Source organism: Rhea pennata, chromosome 4 (assembly GCF_028389875.1).
Source record: "Rhea pennata isolate bPtePen1 chromosome 4, bPtePen1.pri, whole genome shotgun sequence".
In the NCBI taxonomy this organism is placed as follows: Eukaryota; Metazoa; Chordata; class Aves; order Rheiformes; family Rheidae; genus Rhea; species Rhea pennata.
Window position 1 is genome coordinate 71,045,023 of NC_084666.1, and position 20,328 is coordinate 71,065,350.

At 37.8% G+C, this 20,328-nt stretch overlaps 1 protein-coding gene across 6 annotated transcripts in view; it reads left to right on the forward strand.

The window, feature by feature from the left end:
- The window catches only part of FAM13A (family with sequence similarity 13 member A), a 134,326-nt gene that overhangs the window by 26,707 nt on the left and 87,291 nt on the right, over window positions 1–20,328 (forward strand). For all 6 annotated transcript variants that reach the window (XM_062574218.1, XM_062574215.1, XM_062574214.1 and 3 more), the window contains one exon: window positions 6,328–6,411. In XM_062574218.1, the coding sequence (XP_062430202.1) occupies window positions 6,328–6,411 (84 nt within the window). The remainder of the gene's footprint in view (window positions 1–6,327; window positions 6,412–20,328) is intronic.

A 20,328-nucleotide genomic window follows, 5' to 3' on the forward strand; every position in this document is an offset into this window, starting at 1 on the left:
TTGTGGTTTTAAAAGTCTGTTCTGCTCATAGGCTAATTTTCATCACTAGTCTGGAAGTTGATTCTGTTCAACAATTTTATTCTTTATTAGTTAAGATGTTCACCTTTATTGATGAAGGAAATACATCTCCTAAAAATTAAACATTTTCAAATGAGCAGAAATGATTCTAGGAGGCATCCCAGCTTTCCCGCATGGTGATCATTTATTCTGTGCACATCAGTGATGATGGACTGTCATACTTTAAGACAGTATGAAGTCTTTAGCCTTTGCCATTCTGTTACTTGCTTGTCTCAAACACCTTCCTGAGTCTAAAAAACACCTGTTCTGACAGCTGGGTTTGGTGCACTCTAGAAGCTGCAATTTCTGAGTGCACTAAAAGAGAAATGTTAAATAGCGATTACTATTTAAAGAAGAAAATATATTGGAGTAATTTAACAAAAAGCATTATGATAAATTAAAGTACAGTATCTTTGGTAGGAAGAGGGCATGTACATAACATCAAGGGATGCTAAAGTTCAGAAAAAGTAATCAAAAACAAGTAAAATGACCAGAATTTTTTAATCTGAATTCTGGCTTGTGCCATCTCCACTGCAGGAAGCAGCTAGAAGTTTGTGCAGAAAATGGTCAGCGAGGATGGTTCGCGATAGCCTCCTTTCCTCTTGTCTATTAGTGAGTCAGATGATTACTCCCTTCCAAGACACAAGCTCCTGTGTTCAAGTCAGTTGCACCCAGCAAGGGATTTTGCAAACACCCTCACTGGTAAAGTCAGTGTACCTTCACTGGCTAGAACGGGAAGTGGTCAGACAATGAGGCGATTATAAAAACCTGGTGTCTTTGACCTTGGCAGAAGTGAGCAGTCTAGTGTGATCCTGAGTTCTGCCACTCAAGTGAATTCAGCATCTGTGTCTTTGTAATGACTTACTAGACGGTTGTTTAATCTGAATTGCAGGGCAATTTGTATGAGTCAGACTAATGTATCTTGAGAAGGGTTGGCTACTTTCTCACGTGATGGATCAGTAAATAAAGGAAAACTCTTTCAACTTACAGCTGTTACTAACATTCACCTAAAAATCTTACATGGAAGGAGACAGTACTATTGATGACTCTTTTGCAGGGTCCTCTCTAATCTCTCTAGCTGAAGTCACAGTAACTTCTGGGCAATGGAAGTGACCTATCTGGCAGAAGAGAGTGATGTTTAGCAGCTGCTGGTCACTTAAGTATCAAAAACAGATTAAGAAGAACATAATTTTAGAAAGCCACAGTACTTAAAAGAGCCCAGCAGAAAGTTTTCAGGTATGTCTCCTTCCCCTTCAAGCCTCAGTCAGTTGCAAAAGCCAGAACAGTCTGCCACATCCAGGGATTTATAAGTGATTGAGAAGGTACAGAGATGGGAACATGGGAGACTTCCTGCAGTAGTTCACAGATCTAAGCTGTCAAAATCCATGGTGACACAACCAGAATTACTCCAACAAACTTGCCTGAAAGATTTAATTACCCATGTGAGGTGAGATATGTTGTCCACCTCTTTGCCTCAGGAGACAGATGACTGCCTGAGAGGAATGAGGTATGCCCAAACAGAAGGGCTCGCCTTGTCTTTGGGTCTTGTTGACAACTTCCATATTCTCCTGGCGGTCTTCTATAAAGATCTGACCTTTTTGTGTCCATCTAACTTAACCAAGCGAAATGCTCCAACACAAGAAATACAAGCATCTAGATTTACGTAGCAAAGTTAAGTAAGGAAAGCCTGTTGAGATTTGCTAGATAGCTCTTTGAAAGAATGCTTTTTACCGTTCCCAAAGTCAACATCAACATTAAATCGTGTTTTTGGAGCAAATACTCAGGAAGAGGGGAGTAGTGGTTCATGTCATCTCATTACGGTATGGGAATGTATCTCTTCTCATACACCCTGTGGTGTTCACTAGCTTTTTGAACACACATGATTCCTGATGCCTCATGATCTGAGCATCTTAAGATCTTCCATGCTTTGGCAATAAAGTTGGTGGACTTTTAAGAGGAGGAAATACTATTCTTTTAAAATGAAAACAAGAATGCGTGGATCATGCAGACAAAGTCATGAAAGCATGACACTTGTCTTTGAGCAAGATGGAAAAAATTGCTCGAGTAGAGGAAGTTGCATCTTGTCCACCATGTTGGTCATGACTAAGGGAGGGCCACAATGTTGCAGACTTCCAAAAGGAGTAAGCATTTCAATCAGGTACAGATTTTTAGGGTCAGAGAGTCTGTAGTAAGGGCACTAAAAGTAAATAAATTTCAGAGGTGAGAAGAAGAAATGTTATTCCACAGAGCTATTTTTAGATGAATTATTATTCTTGCTATGCATGTGCAGTGAGAGGATTCAGGAACACTCACTAATTCAAAAATTACTCAGTCATAGGGAAAGATAAGTAAGTTGTTCCATCTGAAGTGATTTCTTAGCTTGCTTTCTCAGTGGGTCATATTTGGGAAAGAAAGAGAGCAGAAAATCTCTGTAAGTCACATTCTAGTCTCTGCTTTGTTCCCAATTCTGTAAAGCCTCATCTTGCTCGTTACTCAGACATATCGTAGTTAGAAATGGTGGGGAAATTTTCTTGATAAAACACTATGTTAAAAAAGTGCAATTTTCACAAAATGGAAGCTTTCTTTTAAAATAGTTTCCAGGTCACTAAGGAATTGAACATTCAGATCCCTGATGTCTTGCCTGGAAGGTCCTCTGCAGTTTGTCACTCCACCTAGTAAAATGAGATATACAAGATCATCTAGGCAGGTAGCCAGCAAGTGGAAGCATAACATGTACTCTCTTTGGAAATTGTGTGTGTGTATATATATGTGTGTGTGTGTGTATTTTTTTTGGGGGGGTGGGAGGGAAGGAGGAGGAATTTCTTCCCTTAAAAGTATTATGAACTTTGATATTTTGGTCCATAATAGTTCAGAGGTTGTTTTGTTTTGCTTTTAAACATAAGAGGTTTCATTTGCAGCCAGCTATTATTATAATCCCTAAGACTTTTATCTAAGCTTTGGTTTAATTTCCTGACATTGTGAAGGTCTGGGCAAGTCTTAGTTCTATTGATTGATAGACTTGGCTTGTTAGAGAGAAATGAGTGGAAAAGCGGGTTGAGTGTTCTGATTAGCTATCTGCTCTGTGAGGCACATTTCAGATTCTGAAGATTCATGAGTAACTATTTCTTATTGGATAGTATCATTTGTGAGCTGTTTATCCTCTGACAGTGTATCTGAACTGCTATGCATTTACCACATTATCTTATAATATACATACAATGTTATTTATGTTCTATTTTGAAGCAAAATTCCTGTTGTGTTATAGTATGGTTCTGATTGATTTTTGTGGTAATAAACTGAGTGATAACTCACGTATTTAAAAACTAATCAGTCTGAGTTGCAGTATTGCCAATTTTATGATCTGTCTGAATAAACTGGTTTAAGAAATCTACAGTAATAACAATAATAATGCTTTTGAACTGGGGCCTCTCATGTCCAAAGATCTTAAAACTGCTGTTCAAACTGCAGCTGCATATAGTCCTGTATTGTACAGTCAGCCACTGCTGTATGATTACAACTGTAGTGAAATGGTATCTTTACAAAAAGTGATTAACAAGGTTTTTCCAATGATCAAAGATGGGCAGCAAAGATGATTTTTATTTAGTCTGAATGGCCAGGGGAATCTGGACAGGCAAAATTATTATGAGACTCACCCTTGGAATTATCCTTTTTGCTGATTTTGGGTAAAACATATCAACTTCTATGATATGATGCTTTTTAGGTCACTGTTGTCTTAGAAGAAAACACATAAAGTATTGTAAAGCTACGCAAGCTTCTTGTTGTTGTTTTTCTTCTTCTTTCATCTTTTTCCTCTAATGCGTTCTTGACAGAGCACTTTTCATTTTAAGAACTAGTCCACTGAGATCACATAAATATTTCCCTTAGAGCACAAGCGTGATAAGAGTGTAATGCTGCTCCATGCTTGATGACATATTTTGGAAAGTAATGCAAAAGACCTTTCCCTTCCTTCTCCATTAGGTGGTAGAGCAAACAGTCCTATTCCCTTGATGCAGAAGAGAAAGCAAGACAAGTTATAAAATTAAAATTATAATATTAACATTAATTAAAAATTGAAATGAAAAAGCCTAGTTTAAAAAAAAAAAAAAAGGAAAAAAAAGAAAGCTCAAGGTTCTGAATGTTATGAAGGTACATTCTAATGACCTCTGGGCAGGAAGATTTCACTCTGAATAGCTGTGGGAACTAGTCTCTTTTTTGCCAAAAAGAATAGTTTCAAAGCAACCCTTTTACTTTAGATGGTTTTAACTGATTGCATTTTTTATCTAGTTTGTTTCCAGTCTTCTAACAAAAGCTGCTGCTTCAGCTGGGAGGATTAGCTGGCAAAATCAATTTTATACTTTAAATGTCAACAAAAATGTATGCACTATGTCTTGCAATCCTGCAGTTAAATTTTTAAGGAGACAGGCAAGACCATCACATGCAACTGCATCTGTAGCCAAGTATCTGGTGCTTGATCAGTGCCCAACCCAGTTGCACAAGCCCCTAAGCCTGGATTTTTGTAGAGAAAGACCTTCAGCAGCACTGTTTTCAGTTGAGTGCTTGCTTGTGCATTCAGTCAAACAGTCGGACCAGATCATTCAGCTCTTGGCAGAGTTTGAGCCCTTCATCTCTGGAAAGGGCTAGGAAAAGTACAACGGTCAGAAGGTTCTCCATGCTGTCTTAACTTTGCTCCCTTTGCAGTCCATAGTAAAATTCCATTTTCACTGAGTACTTTTAAAAATTAGTGTTTCTGATAATTTCATAAGGTGCAAAACCAAGATCTTTGCCAATAAATGTTTCTTTCCCCTTCCTCAGTTGTTTTGACTTAGATACCTTAGCATGAGGGTCTAACCTCTAGATAAAACCAAAAAGCTGCTGAAAACTCACTCCACAGTTGAGTGGTCTCCTCTACACTCCTGTTATGAATATTTAATTTCCTCTGTCACCTCAAGGCTCTGACCCCTCTGATTATATATGCGAAGGACACAAGAGCAATCCCTATTTTCATCAGGAAAAAAGGCACCCACTTCTAATCCATGTAATGCTGCCCTGGCTAAGCCTGCAGGGTCTAGATAGTTTTCTTTATGCTTCCTTCATGCCTGAGACCATTTTAGCATGATGTTAATGCCTGGATTTCAGTATTGGATTAATTCTTTCCCCCACAGAAGTCAGTGGGAACTGATCCCTTTTGAAAATCCCTTCTAAAGGTCTCAACCAAGGTTTCTATTTCATTCAGTATTCCCTCATTTGGGCAAGTCATGCTAGTTCTCTTTTGTCTGGGCCAGAGAGCATCAGAGCATAGGAGTGGGTTCAAATAAGAGGAAGACGGCGGAAAGTTCAGGGGCTGAGAAGGAGCACCTGTGAAAGTCTATCTCTGGTTTTCTGTTTAGTATTTCCTCAGCTAGTATTTACTTCACAGTTGTCCACCAGTGAGCAGATGGGCATGTTTATAATAAGGGTATATAGTGATTCAGCCAGAATGACATTTTAAGATGTGAGCTGACAGGAAATGAGCAATATGAGATTTGTAGGGGAAAGTTTATAAGCCTCCAAACCCTTCACCTACAGAAGACTGTTGAATCTCAAGTGGGGAGGATTGTTATGTTTAGGCTGTGATTCAGGAAGGCAAGAGAAAGATCAGATGAGACTCTAACAATTCCTTGTATAATTTTGAAAATACTTTATAATGCTCCTAGCTCAACCATTTTTGACAACTCCATGTATGTAGTGCTAAAACAAAACACTTCTGCTCTTGAAAGTTAGTAAAGCACTCACCACAAGTGACAGATTTATAATCTAGTGTTACTAAGTACAATCCTGAATATTTACGTATATATGTTAAAGCAGAACTGTATAAACTAAAAAATGCTTTTGGTGATATTTCTTTGGTTAGAGTTTCACTACAGCAGTATTTTCTTTTTAGTACATTATGAAAATAAAATACCTAAGATATAGCACATTTAAAGGGAATAGAAACCTATAACAAAATTTACTTTCTATGCTGCTCTCCATATTTCTAGTATACTATTACTCCTTTGAACACAGTTGGCAAATTTTGCATTTGAGATACTTAGGAATTTTGCTTCTACTCTCTGGCAATTTTTTTTTTTTTTTATAAAGAAATGTCCAGTGGTTATATCATTGCTTATGTAGAGAAAATAAAATCCTTTTATATGTGTATGTGTGTGTGTGTGTGTGTGTGTCTATCTATATTTGTATGTTTTTCATTCATTGTCTGTTTGATTTGTTTTATTTTTTTTGGATCATGTTTAGGAACCCACCTGGGAGAAGTCCCTGTCAGTCAATACGACAACATCTTTAGAAAGGAAAGCATCAAAGTCAGCACCAAAAAACAAGGTAAAGTAAAAGGAGCGTGTAAGCCTCTACTCTAGCCAGCTGTTTCTTAACATCCTTGCTGTACCCATGGGGGAGAAAAAGGGTTTGGCAAGAGGATGAAAATTTTTCTACTAACACAAGTCTTTCAGTTCCTCCTTCAGATTTTTCAATGTTTATTCTGTGTCACATTTATTAGTCACTAAATTAATCAAGTTACACAAAATCATAGGCATTGTTCCCAGTAAGCTGGCAGTGTCAGTGCTGTCTTTATAACAATGGCATATTGCAAGCAGTCAGAATTGTTTCAAATTATGAAATACAAGACGTTTTACAGCCTGTGGGGCTTTAATTCATACTGGCCTTTGCCGTTAATTTCATCTATAATACTTTTAAGGTGCAATCTTCAGAAGGGCTCATCACTGAATGAATTCCTCTTCTTGTTATAACTGATTAATGAAGTGCTCATTGATTTCAGTAGAAGTACGATGTATTTTTGAAAAGCCTTCCTTTAAATACTGTTAAGGTCACAGTATGTCCAGCAGACATCTGGTTGGTGCGTCTTGGTGCGACTGTAACACCGAATTTGGTGTTATTGGTGCCGAATTTCTGCGTGCCTGAAGACTTGCCTGTAATAAGCAAGACCGAGGGCATCTCAATAGCAATAGAGTTTACTGTGCAAGCTACACAAGGGAACAGGCATGCTCTATGTGTCTGACTATGTAGGTTCTGAAAATCTGATCTATCCCCTAAATCCCAGCACCATTTGACCTTGATTGCCGGCAGTGAACTTTTAAGTTTCCATATTAAGAAAGACTTCTCTGTGTGCTGGAAATCTTACAGTGGTAACTAAAACAATAGTGACGCTTAAGACACTATAATTTACTGTAGCTTCACATACTTATTCAAAAATGACACTGCTGAATTCTGTGCTTGAAAACATCTTCTCCATGTGAGTATTTTGATTTTCAGATCAGAAATGCAACTTAGCTTTTCCAAGGCTGATTTAAAGCAGTTGTAACATGAGATGCAGGTCCAGAGAGGCTGAATTTCTCCCTTAATTAGGTCATGTTTTTCTTTTAGATCATACGTTTTCTAATTATGGATAACTTTACAGTAAATATATAAATCAGACTCCCATTTTCAAAACTGCCAGGGAGAATAAAATGTTCCTCTAGTACTGACCTTAGCTCTGTTGTCAATGGGCACACACACTTATTATGTAAACCCAGCAAGAGAACAATGTTACTGTGTCATTTTGTCAATGTTTGATTTTTTTTTTTTTTTTTTTTTAAATCTAAAACTCTGCTTCTGACACCTTATTGGTACTTCAGCCATGAGAAGCTGAATTGTGGTCATTAACTGATTATATGGCATGTTAGTCATGCCAGCTAATATGTGACAGGTAGTTATAAATTGTGGGGATGGGCTTGGAAGATGAATTGCTCACTGAATTCTTTATCAATATCAGGGGAGGTTACATTCCACAAGTGTGGATGTTTCCCCTACAGAGAGAAAGATGCCTGTTACTTGCTTTTAGGTTAAACATCCGATTGCCTAAAAAAATTGTCTTTTTAACCTTTTATAAATTCTGGAATTATTCCTGCTCACAATATTACCTGTCAAACTTCATCAGTTTTAAATAGCTGGTCTCCTTAAACTGCTAGAAATGTGTTTTTCTTTTTCCCTTAGAAAATACCATAATATTACATAGCTGTAGTTGCCAACATTCAGGCATATCACAGGGTTATTACTATGTTTGTCGTTTCCTTTTTTTATATTGCAGTCCCTTTCTTTAAAAAAGAAAGTTTTCCACATCTCTCTGTTGCTTTTGTATCACAATTCATGACCTTTGTATGTGTTTTGTGACAATCTCTATAGTAATTGAAGTAGGTTAAGGTTGTACTAAAGTGAAGCAAAGTAACCTTTAGCCATTTATTAAGAGGTACGGTCTCAGGTAAGAGGTCATTTACATAAATAGCCTTGAGAGAACAAAAATAAATGAAAGGGGAACTGAAGAGGTTAATAGTTCAGTACTTGAACAGCAGTGATGTGTTTTTTGCAAACTCTAAGATTTTGCTTTTTATTACTCCGGTCTGGAAGAGCTCCACTGAATTCCAATTATTAGAAGTGTAAATGATAGCAAGGTAGGAGAGCAGAGAGATACTAATTTGGCTTTATTCTTATGGACATATGTCGACAGCAACTGAGGTGAAAATCTCCTATATAAATACTAGGATGTTTCATGCTTCGTTATGGTTTGTAAGCTTTACTATAGCTTTGTTTCCCCTTCTAGCAAGGATGTTTTTATCATTTTCTGAGAACATTATACTCAGGGTAATTAATTGATTAATTAAGGAAATGGTAATTAATGACTATTAAAGATTTTTTTGAAAATTTGTGTTCATATAAAATCATTGACTGCATTTGTCCTGAAGACATCTATGCCACTGAATAATGATGGTATAAACTGACACCTGAATAAAAATGAGTTATTTCATCAGTTTAACATTCATGAAATTTGCTGCAGCCACATGAATTAGAAAATGCCTTACAACTACCTCAATTAAAGGCTGCATAGCTTTGGTCTATGGGATGTTGCTGAGAGAAATAGAATGAATATTACCACTTTATAGCTACTGACCCAGTAAAGAAGCAGCTGTGGCAGGCTGTCCCAGTGCAATCAGCTATTGCATCTCTTTTGCGGTCATTCACAGCATTGAATTCACTGAATGATGCTATTAAAAGCAGGTTATCCTACATAAGAATGCCTGTCCTGGCTTAGATTTGAGATCCATCTAGCCTAGCGTCCTGCCTCCAACAGTGGCCATAAACACGTGACCAGGAAGGAGTAACAGCAGAGCATGTCTGATGTTTCCTTCAATTGCTCTTCTGACCAGCTTCTGAGTATTCTCAAGGCTTTCTTGACCTTAATGTGTTTTGTGTATTTAATAATGTCCAAGGTACTTGTCCTATCGCGTTTTGCACACATGTAAACTTTTTGCTTTCAGTATGTCATCTGGTGAGGAGTTCCACAAATTACTCCCTGTCATGTGAAGAACTAATTCATTTTGTTTTAAACCTGACTTTTACTAGAGTCATTTGAGGATCATGTTCTTTTTTTGTTTGTTTTTAATTGAAGGAAACAGAGAACAGTCTATCTTCTCTCTACCACTCATCTCTGTCATATCCTCCCTACAAGCTACCATGACTTTTCCTTTTTAATGAAAGTTTAATACTGACATTTGCAAGCTTAATCTCTACATTGTCAACAACTGGTTCCTCTATGAAGGCCCTTGTGTAGGAGTCTGTCAGGAAGCAAACAAGCATGTGTAATAACACTTCTATTTTGGGACACAGGGCCAAATGTTCTTGTGCTGTATAGTGGATGACGTTTTGCTGAAGTTCAGGGAGCTGTACCTTTTTTGTAACAGAAAAGAATCTGATTCCATGTTTCTGTGAAAAACTAGTTTATAGCCTAGTTAACTAGAAGCTTCACAGTGATGTAAGTTTGGATTGTTTTGAAATAAGGCCTTCCTTTACATATCAACAGGTTACAAATTAGACCTGATGATGCACTTTCTAGCAGCATTTAACACTTGAACTGAAAATCCATTTCCCTTTGATTATGCAGTTTTTGAGGCCAAAGAGATGAATTAACAATCCAAATAAGGAAGAAGGAATGAACACAATACTGATAATGAGGTTGTTTCAAATATACCTTAGAATGCCCAGTTATCAGCAAAATAAGTTTGTCTGCATCATTAAATAGAGCACATTGTATAATCGTTGTTCTTACTCTTTTTTTCCTAACTCCCTTCTAAGATAATTGTAATCAAATACATTTAAACTCTTGTGTTCAAATGCTTTTTAATTCTGGTTTTAGAGTGTAGTGGTGTCTACAAGTGCAAAAAAATATAAATTCCCTTCATTGTGTAGTTTATCTCTGAGACTGCACCTCACTGAGGTTGAAACTTAGCAAGTGTTTTGCCCATTCAACATTTTGTTGAAAATGTTAAAAGCAAGGGTTTTATTTTCTTCAGTTTGAACTCTGCATTCCAGCCAGATAACAGTACAGTTGCAAATACAGTGTATGTATTCCTCTTAGGAATTAAGGAACCCGCAGAGTTTGTTCTGCTTCAAAGAAGAAAAAGTATACTGAATAAAAAAAGGCTAGCTATAATTGTAACTATTTTCTCATTCTGTTGAAATTTATCAAGATTTTTTCAAAGGTTCTCATCCTAGAGACCACTAGTATAATTATTTGTGATGTGGGAGATCAAATTCTGTTTATGCCACAGTGAGTGTTTTTCTTAGACTTTTCTGGTAATGTTAGTCATCTCACTAAAATTAATTTAAATATATAATTGTAAGTAATTGTTCACCCTCAGCATTCCATCAGTGGTCCTGACCTGTCTGTTCAGGTAAACATAAAGAGGAATAAGTTCAGGAATAGCTGTGATTCAGTCTCTCCTTTAAAGATGCCCTTGACCTACTGTGTTTCTTCATTCAGGTGGGAGGAAGGTAGAAGCTGGTATACTCAACCACCTGTCTTTATTAGCATCAGCACTTCTTGGCATTAAAAGCTTATTCTCTTAAAGAATAAATAGGGCAAAGAGTATTCTAAGGATGCTCTAATCTTTTCTAATCATTCAGATCTCTATAGTTAATTGGTTTAAAGCTTATATTGAGGTAGAGTCTCATGCATTTAAAACCTACATTTTGTATGACTATGACTTTGTATCCCTCTCTAGCAGAGGGGAAAAAAAATGCTTGGCTTGTAAGTTATCCTTACTGAACTAAAGGGCCTGTTGCTTGGGTCGGTGTAATTTGTGTGTTCTAGATGCAAGAGTGCTGGGTTGGGCTCACTTGAATGAAATGAGATCTTTGGTTTGTGAACACATACAGCCTAAAAGTATGACTTTTTGGCTTGACTGGTTCCTTCTGGCATCTTTTATCCTTCACCTTATGTTTTTTGTTTTAGCAGTGGAAAAAATAGTTCTTCCTCTTCTCTTACTTAATGTAGAAAAATCATTTTATAGTTAAAATTAGAGTAAACAGCTGGTTTACAGCTGGAGTCATTACAGTCCTGGCTAATCATTGCATTATAAAAACCACCATGAACTGAAGGCTGGTAGGGAGAGAACAGGGAATTTGCAAATATTGGAATAAACTATAACTATGGTCTTTTTATAGAACGTTAGAAATATATTTGTGTATACTGTCTAGCACAAATACAGTTTCTTGCCACAGTCGATACTGAGCAGACTCGTACAGGTTAATGTTTAGCAGGTTTCTAGCTAGAACTTCTTGCTGTATTTTCAGCATGCATCTCTCCTGTTCCCTTGGAAGCATTTTTTTCCTGCATAAACAAAATGCATTTTTATACAGAAACACATCTTTCTGTATGTACTGTTACAGAATCCATGACAAATTATTTAATCAAAGGATTATCTGCTTTTAGACTCACACACTCTTGTTCTCATTTTCATTCTCTGTTCAACTTAATTAAAGCAATTATTGTATTTCTTGATTCCTGTAATCACTAACTGCTACATATTCACCTTAATAGAGTTCAGCCTGTGATAAGCCTTATTCTGCACTGATTGCAGGAATGCTAATTTCTAACTTCTACTAGAAACAGTGAAAGAAGTATCTAGTCTAACACCTACATGACTCACTTCTGAGTCATTTGTCTGCAATGACCTGTAGTTGAAATTAGAGGTATACTTATAATGAAGACATAGTGTCATGAAAATGGGAGGTGGAAAAGATGTATGAAATCACCTTTAAGATCATACTACACTATAGAACTTATTTTCTGATTCTTTCTCTAGTTCAAAGGTAAATGTTCCAGGAACAGGAAGCTGAAAACTCTTTCTAGATAGATTGTTGCATGGTCTAATGGAATTTCTAGTGGAGTCTTAATTCATTTGTTTTATCCTTCTGTGTGTAACCTTGTATGGCTTGCTGCTTTGGCAATAGGAGGAAAAGTATTTTGGAGATCTTTCAATGAAATGCGTACATTTCAAGTCACTTTTTAATTGCCTGCTGCTGATTATAGGGCCATACGAAAATGTACTAGTTGAGCTCAGGTACGTGTAATACCACTTTACTGGTGTGCTTGGAAGTGCAACTTCACTCTTCAAAATCTCTAAAGCTTGAGCCTACTCTTTTTACGCAGTTTGCAGACAGCATCCTTTATTCCTGGGAGACAAAAGTGCTTGAAGGTTGGGTAGCTGGAGTGAACCATTGTCGTCATTATTTCAGTTCTTCAGATTCCTGTGTCAGTTAGCCATACGGGGGGCAGGAGATATACATATGTAAAACTAATTAATTTTCCTTGAAGGATCTGTCTACGTTTCATGGTTTATTGTGCAGTACACCCTAGTGCCGATGCTATCTGTTAGGCAGCAAATTCTTTCATTACTCTGTAATACTTTGTCATGCTGTGAGGAGGAGGAATACCATACATGGAGAAAGACAGGTTTCCCAACAGTTTGTTTGAGTCTTTTCAACCTACTTACATGGTCTTCAGTGGAGCAAATCTGAATTTTGGCATAGTTTAGCACTTTCTAATGCAGAAATCCTTTGGCAAACACAAACATGCTTACACCTAAAACATTTAACCACCAAGAAGGATCAAGGAATGCAGTGGCACTATGCTGACTTACCACTGTTCTCTGACTTTTGATAGTCTCTTTGCTGCTTGCTCTTTAATGCTACAAAGCATTTACTTCAAGATTCTGTTACTGGAGATGCCATTTTTATTTTAAGATACATTACATATCAAGTGATACCCATTGCAACTTCATTAACTTATTGTAATTTTACTCTCACTATTGTTCCAGCTTCCTACAGAGATGAGCAGACGGTCTGCCCTATAGAAAACTGAAAACAGAAACCACTAAGCATAGTCAACATAGTAAATTCATTCTTGTATGTGTTCTGCATGTGATCACTTAAGAATATTTGTGCTTCTTATTTTTAATTCTTCTTAATTTTTACAGAATATTCTTAGTTCTCTTATTTTTCTTTCAAAGTGACGAGAGTTCAAAGAAACTGAGTAAATGAAAGGCAGAAGTTACAGCCAGAGGAATGCTCGTTTCTTTAAACGGGTGACCATACTAAGAGTTGGTTTTATATATTTGTGTCATCCTTGCTGTCTAGGGATGGGTTGCCCTGAGCCCACATTCAAGGTGGCAACTGAGGTTTGGATCCTCTTTCTCTTAAGAGACCATAAGCTTTGCCACTGCGCAGAGGTACTCTGGCTGTCGACTAGATACGTTCAGGCAAGGAGCTGGTATGAATTAACTACTCGGTAACAATTGCTCCATCTGTAGTGCTGTCCCCATCTAAGCATGCCCTAAAGAGGGTTCTGAGATTCTTGATACTTAATAGCATCCAGTTACCTTTGTCTGAGCCGATGACAGAATTCCTGTTGGTACAAGGTATCTACTGTAGGACAGCAGTGCTGGGACTGGTCAGCAAAACTTTATTAGGTAACTTGAGATAGCAGAATGTCTGGAATTTCATCAGCATCTCTATTATGCTTGATGCTATTTAAAAATACTTCAGCTGAAAGGTAGCCACTGATATGATGCAAAGGCCATAACAAAGATTCAGTTACTTGCTGTAGCCAAGCAATAGTGCATTCATTTTTCCTGTGTCTGTGTATGAAACACAAGTGCAGGGGAAAAGAAAGCAAAACATGTTTACAGCCCAGTAGCTGCTTTTAGCTCTGGGACCAATTCATCCCTGTTTTGTACTTGACAGTGGTGTTCACATGTGCATAGACTGAATTCCAAAGCTAAGAGAAAACACAGACATCTTGTTGTGTTAATGCTTTGCCTAGACATGCAGACACAGCAGTTGTGAGGCGGGGGGGAATCTGAGGTCCATGGAGTTCAAAGATGAATCTGTGAGTGAATTTGCAAGAGTATGTGGGGTCAAGCTCATATCTGGGGAAGAATTAGTCTGCCACCAGTTAGCATGCTAAAGTACTTAGATGAATTTAAAAGGGAGGAACTGAAAAAAACTGCCAGAGGCTAGAATCTTTTTCAGTGCATTAAGGTCATCTGTGACACAAAGATAACATTTACCAGATCATTAGCCCATGGAAATATTTGGGTTGGAAGGGAGTGTAAGACAGGATAATCTTATATTATCTACAAAAACATACTCATAAGAAATTATCTCCAGAAGAAGAAAGAGGTATTTTTGTCATTACATAATTGTACATATACACTACTTAGAAGTAAGCAATGTATCTCCTCTAAGGTAAAGGTGCTCCTGCTTGCTTTGCTTTTGAGCTTTCTTTTAGTCCACCAAGGGAGTCCTCAACGTATTTTCTCTGAGATTCCTGTTTGAGAGTGGATCCCAAATTAGAGATTTAGACACTGCATTTCAGTGTGCAATGGATTAGCTTCTTACTCGGCTGCAGGTGACTATTTTCTGCCCTCGCACAGACTCATGACTTGTGAAATCTGTAGCTCTCATTCTTCCCTCTCCACATGAAGAAAAGTCTCTCCACCCTAACCCAGGATGTTACCCGTTCTGGGCTTCTTTCTGCAAAGAGACCCTATGTGACATTCAGTGATCACTGAGTATGTTGTGTCTTCCGGCCTGAGACCTATACCTTTTGTAATATTTGGGCCTCAGTCCCACATATGCTGTACACTTGCTGCATTTTGACAGAACTCAGTAGAGCTGCACACAGTAGAAGGCTGAAAGGGGTCCCTTAAGAAACCCAGTCTGGTCTCCTGTACAAAGGAGGCTTTAAGTTTTTGTCTGACTCACTCCAACAATTTCCTGTTGCATAACATGGAGAAACCCAGGTTTGAAGACAGCCTTAATACTGAGTTTCTTGAATTTGAACATTTTTATGATGGCAAATCTGTTGTGTTCAAGTTATATCTTTCCGCAGTGTATTATTTTTATGTTCAGTCTTGGAGAGAACATAGAATTCATTCACTGAGTCAGGCTTAACAAACATGTCTTCAGTGTTACTTTTTCCACTATCACCCAAACTTTACTTGATCTCCAGAGTGTCAGTTGTTTTTGGTAATACATTTAATCAAGAGCTTTGATATTTGGAATTGCCAATTGCACAGAGAAAATAAGAAAATTATGTTTTTCTAAGAATCAGCATTGTGAGTGTTGTCCCAATTCATTGTAAATGGCCACTTTGCTAGTGCAGTTAAAGTATTTTATATTGGATTTATTTTTCCTATGTATCATACAGCAACCTATTTATAGTAACAGGTCATTTTTACTGGCATCTTGAATGACCTAACAGATTATGTGATAGGGATTAAACTCACTTAAGTGAGTTTATACTTGTCATTAAGTCTGGCCTTCTCAATCATATAAGGAACAGTTAAAACCAGGACAATGACTGCCCAAATAAATAATTATGGAGATACAAGTAGTCTGAGTAAACCCTGGATAGTGGAGATATAGTGAGCATAAGGATGGGATTCTCCCTTCCTTTGCCTCACTATATTACGGGTTTCACTCAATAGGCTGGTTTAACCCAGGTTTGGAGAAGCAAGTCTGGAAAGAGGATGAATTTGACCAAAGGATTGCCAGTGAATGTAGCTGAAGACAAGGGCAGCACTACGTGGCCCACAGGATAGATACCACAACATTGTTGTTCATTGATGCTTAAAACTGAGTGCTGGGATTTGAATTATGTAGCCAAAGTATGCAGGTTCTGGAATATTCCATTTCTGTAGATATCTTTAAGGATGAAGGTGGCTGTAACTGGTTCCTTTGTGCATCTCCATTTTATCTTGCTGTTATGAAGAACGATGTGTAGCAAGCTCAGATGCATTCACTGAGAAGTCATCATTTAAAAATTCTGATGAAACACAAGGGTGGTTTCCTAAAGCAGTATCATGGTTTTTTAGAGAAGGATCAACTTTATTGTACAGATTTCTTTTCCTCAGACTCTTCCTTCTGCAACATTTCAAAAGCTTTAATGACTTTGTTTTAGTAGAGAGGTAACTGAGGAAAACTGTTACCATCTCTAAGAATCTCTTCAGTCTATATTCAGAATTTTGTGTGTTAAATAAGAAAAGTAAATGTTTGCACTTCTTTGTTCAGATTAACTCTGTGGGGCTTGTGCAGTTCAAGAAAGTAATTTATTTTGATTTGTGTGTTTGCAATACCATTATTAACTAAATTGCTGTTACAGTATGAATTTAAAACTTCACTGAAGACAGAAAAAATTTGGTACAGCAGTCACAGACAGGAAAATGGTCCTAAGTCTGACAGAAGTAATTCCAGTACAATTTTAAGTACATAGGTTTTGACAGGTCTAACAGAAGCCAATGAGAAAATTTGTTGAAGAAAAATTTGGGTTTCAAGCCAATAAGAAGTGAGCTAACTCTGCAGCTAGAAATGCAATGGCAGCATAGCTGTGCCTGAATTTCTTGGACTTTCTAAGAGTATTTTCTAGCTCCCAGCCTCTAGAGTCATTAACTAGTTAACAAAGCTCTTAAATGCCTATTCATTTTTAAACATTTAAGCAGTTCTGCTGTTAGCAGTGGGTTCTTTGACATACGGAAGCTGTGGTGAAGAGCTTTCAAGAATTAGGCCCCGGAATAGTATACAGCTCTTTGAAACCAGCAAGACTCTTGTCCTCATTAAGAATAAGGTGCAGAAATTCACTTAGAACATCATAACTTGGTTAAGCTTTTAAGCTTCAAACACTTCAGGATAGTACCGAATTAAAAACTTTTATATTTGAGTAGGGCAGCGTACTTGGGAGATGTTCTAGTGTTCTAATGCCTAAAAATACAAGTAAAAGAAATCCAAATGTGGCTGTGCAGCTGTGTAGACTGTAAGGATGACTGAATCTGGTGCGACTTTATGATTTCAGTGTGGCAATTAATCAAGGAAGGGTTTGAGTTTTGATTCTGGGTACGGAAGAGAATTAGTGACTCTATCTTGCAAGTATGCATTATTGCTTATGTTATCTGCACTGACTCTGCTAAATCAGGTAGGAATTACAGAGCTATTGATCTTTGTCTCCCATCGCCAGTAACTTAGGATGATGTGGCATTTCTTCTTTGACAAAGTAGCTTTTATTAGACTTGCCAAATGCAATAAATTTTAAAAAAATAATATTGTAGATGTTAGGTGAAGTGACTCATCAAGATGTTAATTTTATTGCTTTCTGTATTTAGTCCATGCTTCAGGAAGTTTTTGAGTGCACGCCTGTTTTTAGTATGTACTGCAGTCTTACTAAAGTCCACTGTTTGCCTGCTTAAAGTTCAGTCCAGACTTAAGGACTTAAGTTCTGCTATTATGGAAAAAAAATGCCTCTGTAGTTCTGGTATATTCAGACGACATTCCACAGCCAGTCCAACATCTTTGTCCATACCAGTCTGGTGTTTATGTCATTGAGACTGTGACTTGGCACTTGTTTTCTCATACTCAGAAATTCTGTGCTGCACTCAGTAGCATAATGAGCCAGGTCCTCATTTGGTGTATAGGAACAGAAAGTGAGAGAAGATCATCAGTGTGAAGAGAATGTCACTGAAAAATCTAATTGGAAAATTAGCTCTGCATTTAAAAGCCCTTTGGGCTGGCAGAAATACACTTCTTATAGCTGCAGGAGATCTGTCTCAAGTGCACACCCCAGTGTAGGCTCTGTCTATGACAAAATGATGGGAAACCTGTGTAGTGTGAGGGCTGGCTGCACTACATAGTGTTTGAGAACCATGCAGGTGCAGCATAAATACCGTTACTCTTGGCTGACTGACTTGAAGGAATTGGTCAACCCAGAGGAAATTTCTTTCTGATTCTCTGGGGCAATTAGGGACAACTTAAAGCCTCCATCAAAAGTCTACACTTCCAAGCAAGGCCTAATGTATAATGTAATTCATTGGCACCTTGGATAACCCTGCTAGAAAGCTTGCAGCTCTGTATATTTGTGATCACAGAATCACAGAATGGTTGGGGTTGGAAGGGACCTCTGGAGATCATCTAGTCCAACCCTCTTGTTCAAGCAGGGTCACCTAGAGCATGTTGGACAGGATCAGGTCCAGGTAGGTTTTGAATATCTCCAGAGAAGGAGACTCTGCCAGTGCTCTGCCACCCTCACAGTACAAAAATGTTTCTTTATATTCAGATGGAACTTCCTTTGTTTCAGTTTGTGCCCTCTGCTTCTTGTCCTATCAATTGACACCACTGAAAAGAGTCTGGCCCCATCCTCTTGACACTCCCTGTTAAGGTATTTGTAGGCACTGATAAGATCCCCTCTCAGTCTTCTCCTCTCCAGGGTAAACATGCCCAGCTCTCACAGCCTTTACTCATAGGGAAGATGCTCCAGTCCCTTAATCATCTTTGTAGCCCTACGCTGGACTCTCTCCAGTAGCTGCATGTCTCTCTTGTACTGAGGAGCCCAGAACTGGACACAGTACTCCAGGTGTGGCCTCACCAGGGCTGAGCAGAGGGCAGGATCACCTGCCTCAACCTGCTGGCAATACTCTTCCTAATGCACCCCAGGATAATCCAGTGCTTAGAAATTCCATTGAAAGAGTTGATATTTTAAATGGAGTGAATGTAATATACTTGCTTGAAGAGCTGTTGCATGCCAAATAGGAAACATGGTAACTGTGGCAGATGGCTCATTTCCTGGTTATTTGACTTGACAGAACTGGGTTAATCTGGTTCAAGGGGAGTTAGTTAGCTGTCAGACAAGAGGTACCTCTGGCTAATAATCTCCATTTCTCTGTTGTTCATGCAGCAGAAGTACTTATGACAAATGGGTAGGTTAAAATATAAGGTTTATACTGATAGTTAGCTATGATGTCACAACCAAACGTTAAACTAGAGTGAAAAAGAAAAATGCCATTCTGTAGTTACCTGCATCACTCAGCTGCACCTGTTTCTTTTTTTCTTTTTTTTTCCCTTTTTTTCCTTTTTTTTTTTTTTTTCCCCCAAGGAAAAGTACCTTCTTCTGTTCAGTAGAATACTTATGTTGGTATACAGCAACTTATAAAATGAAAGAGCCCCAGACTGATGAAGTCCTTGAAAGGATGCTATGTATCCACTTGTTTTGGTACAGAACTTTTTTAAGTACCATTTGTTTAGTAAGTAATCTGTTTGAATTAGGTTTGTCTGTTATGATTTCATTATTATTCACTGAAATGACTTATCAATTGTCCTATTTACATGTTCACTCATAGCTTGGGGTAGTGAGAAGTTTTTCTTTCTTGAGATGAGTGGGGTACTTGAAGAAGCTGAGGCTATACATCTTCACGCTATGTCAGTGCACTTGCAACTAGCTCTCTCTACTAATCTTGATGTGAAGCAGAGTTGGTCCCTATTCTTCAGAAGCAGATAAAGATTAGAGTCACCATACCAAATCAGATCTTTAAAGTGTATGATGTATTTATCTTTGAACCTGCTAACTCCTGACACCTCACGGGGAGATGAAAACAAACATATGATGCACTTAGTTGTGAAAAATATTCACAGTGGTTTGGATGGGATGATGCCACCCTGGCTGGTCAGTTTGTGCCTGTAGGGGAGAGAATCATAGAATCGGTAAGGTTGGAAGGGACCTCTGGAGATCATCTAGTCCAACCCTCAAACAAGTGGCCTATACAGGGATTGAATCCATGATCTTGGCATTATTAGTACCACACTCCAGCCAACTGAGCTAAACCTAATCTTGAGAGGCTTTGTTGCATTTTCTTTAGCACCTATCATGACAAATATTTATGCTAGTCATAATAGTGACTATTCTGTTAAAACTGCAAACACAGTTCTTTGCATCTGAATGTTCCGAGACAGCGAATCTTGAAAGTAAAATCTGGGATATAAGGTGTAATAATCCCTCGTAGTCTTTTCTTGGTTGGTGTTCTGATTATTTTTTGTTAGTGCGGTCCTCTCTATCCTCAGTAAAATTAAGATCAATTTGAAATG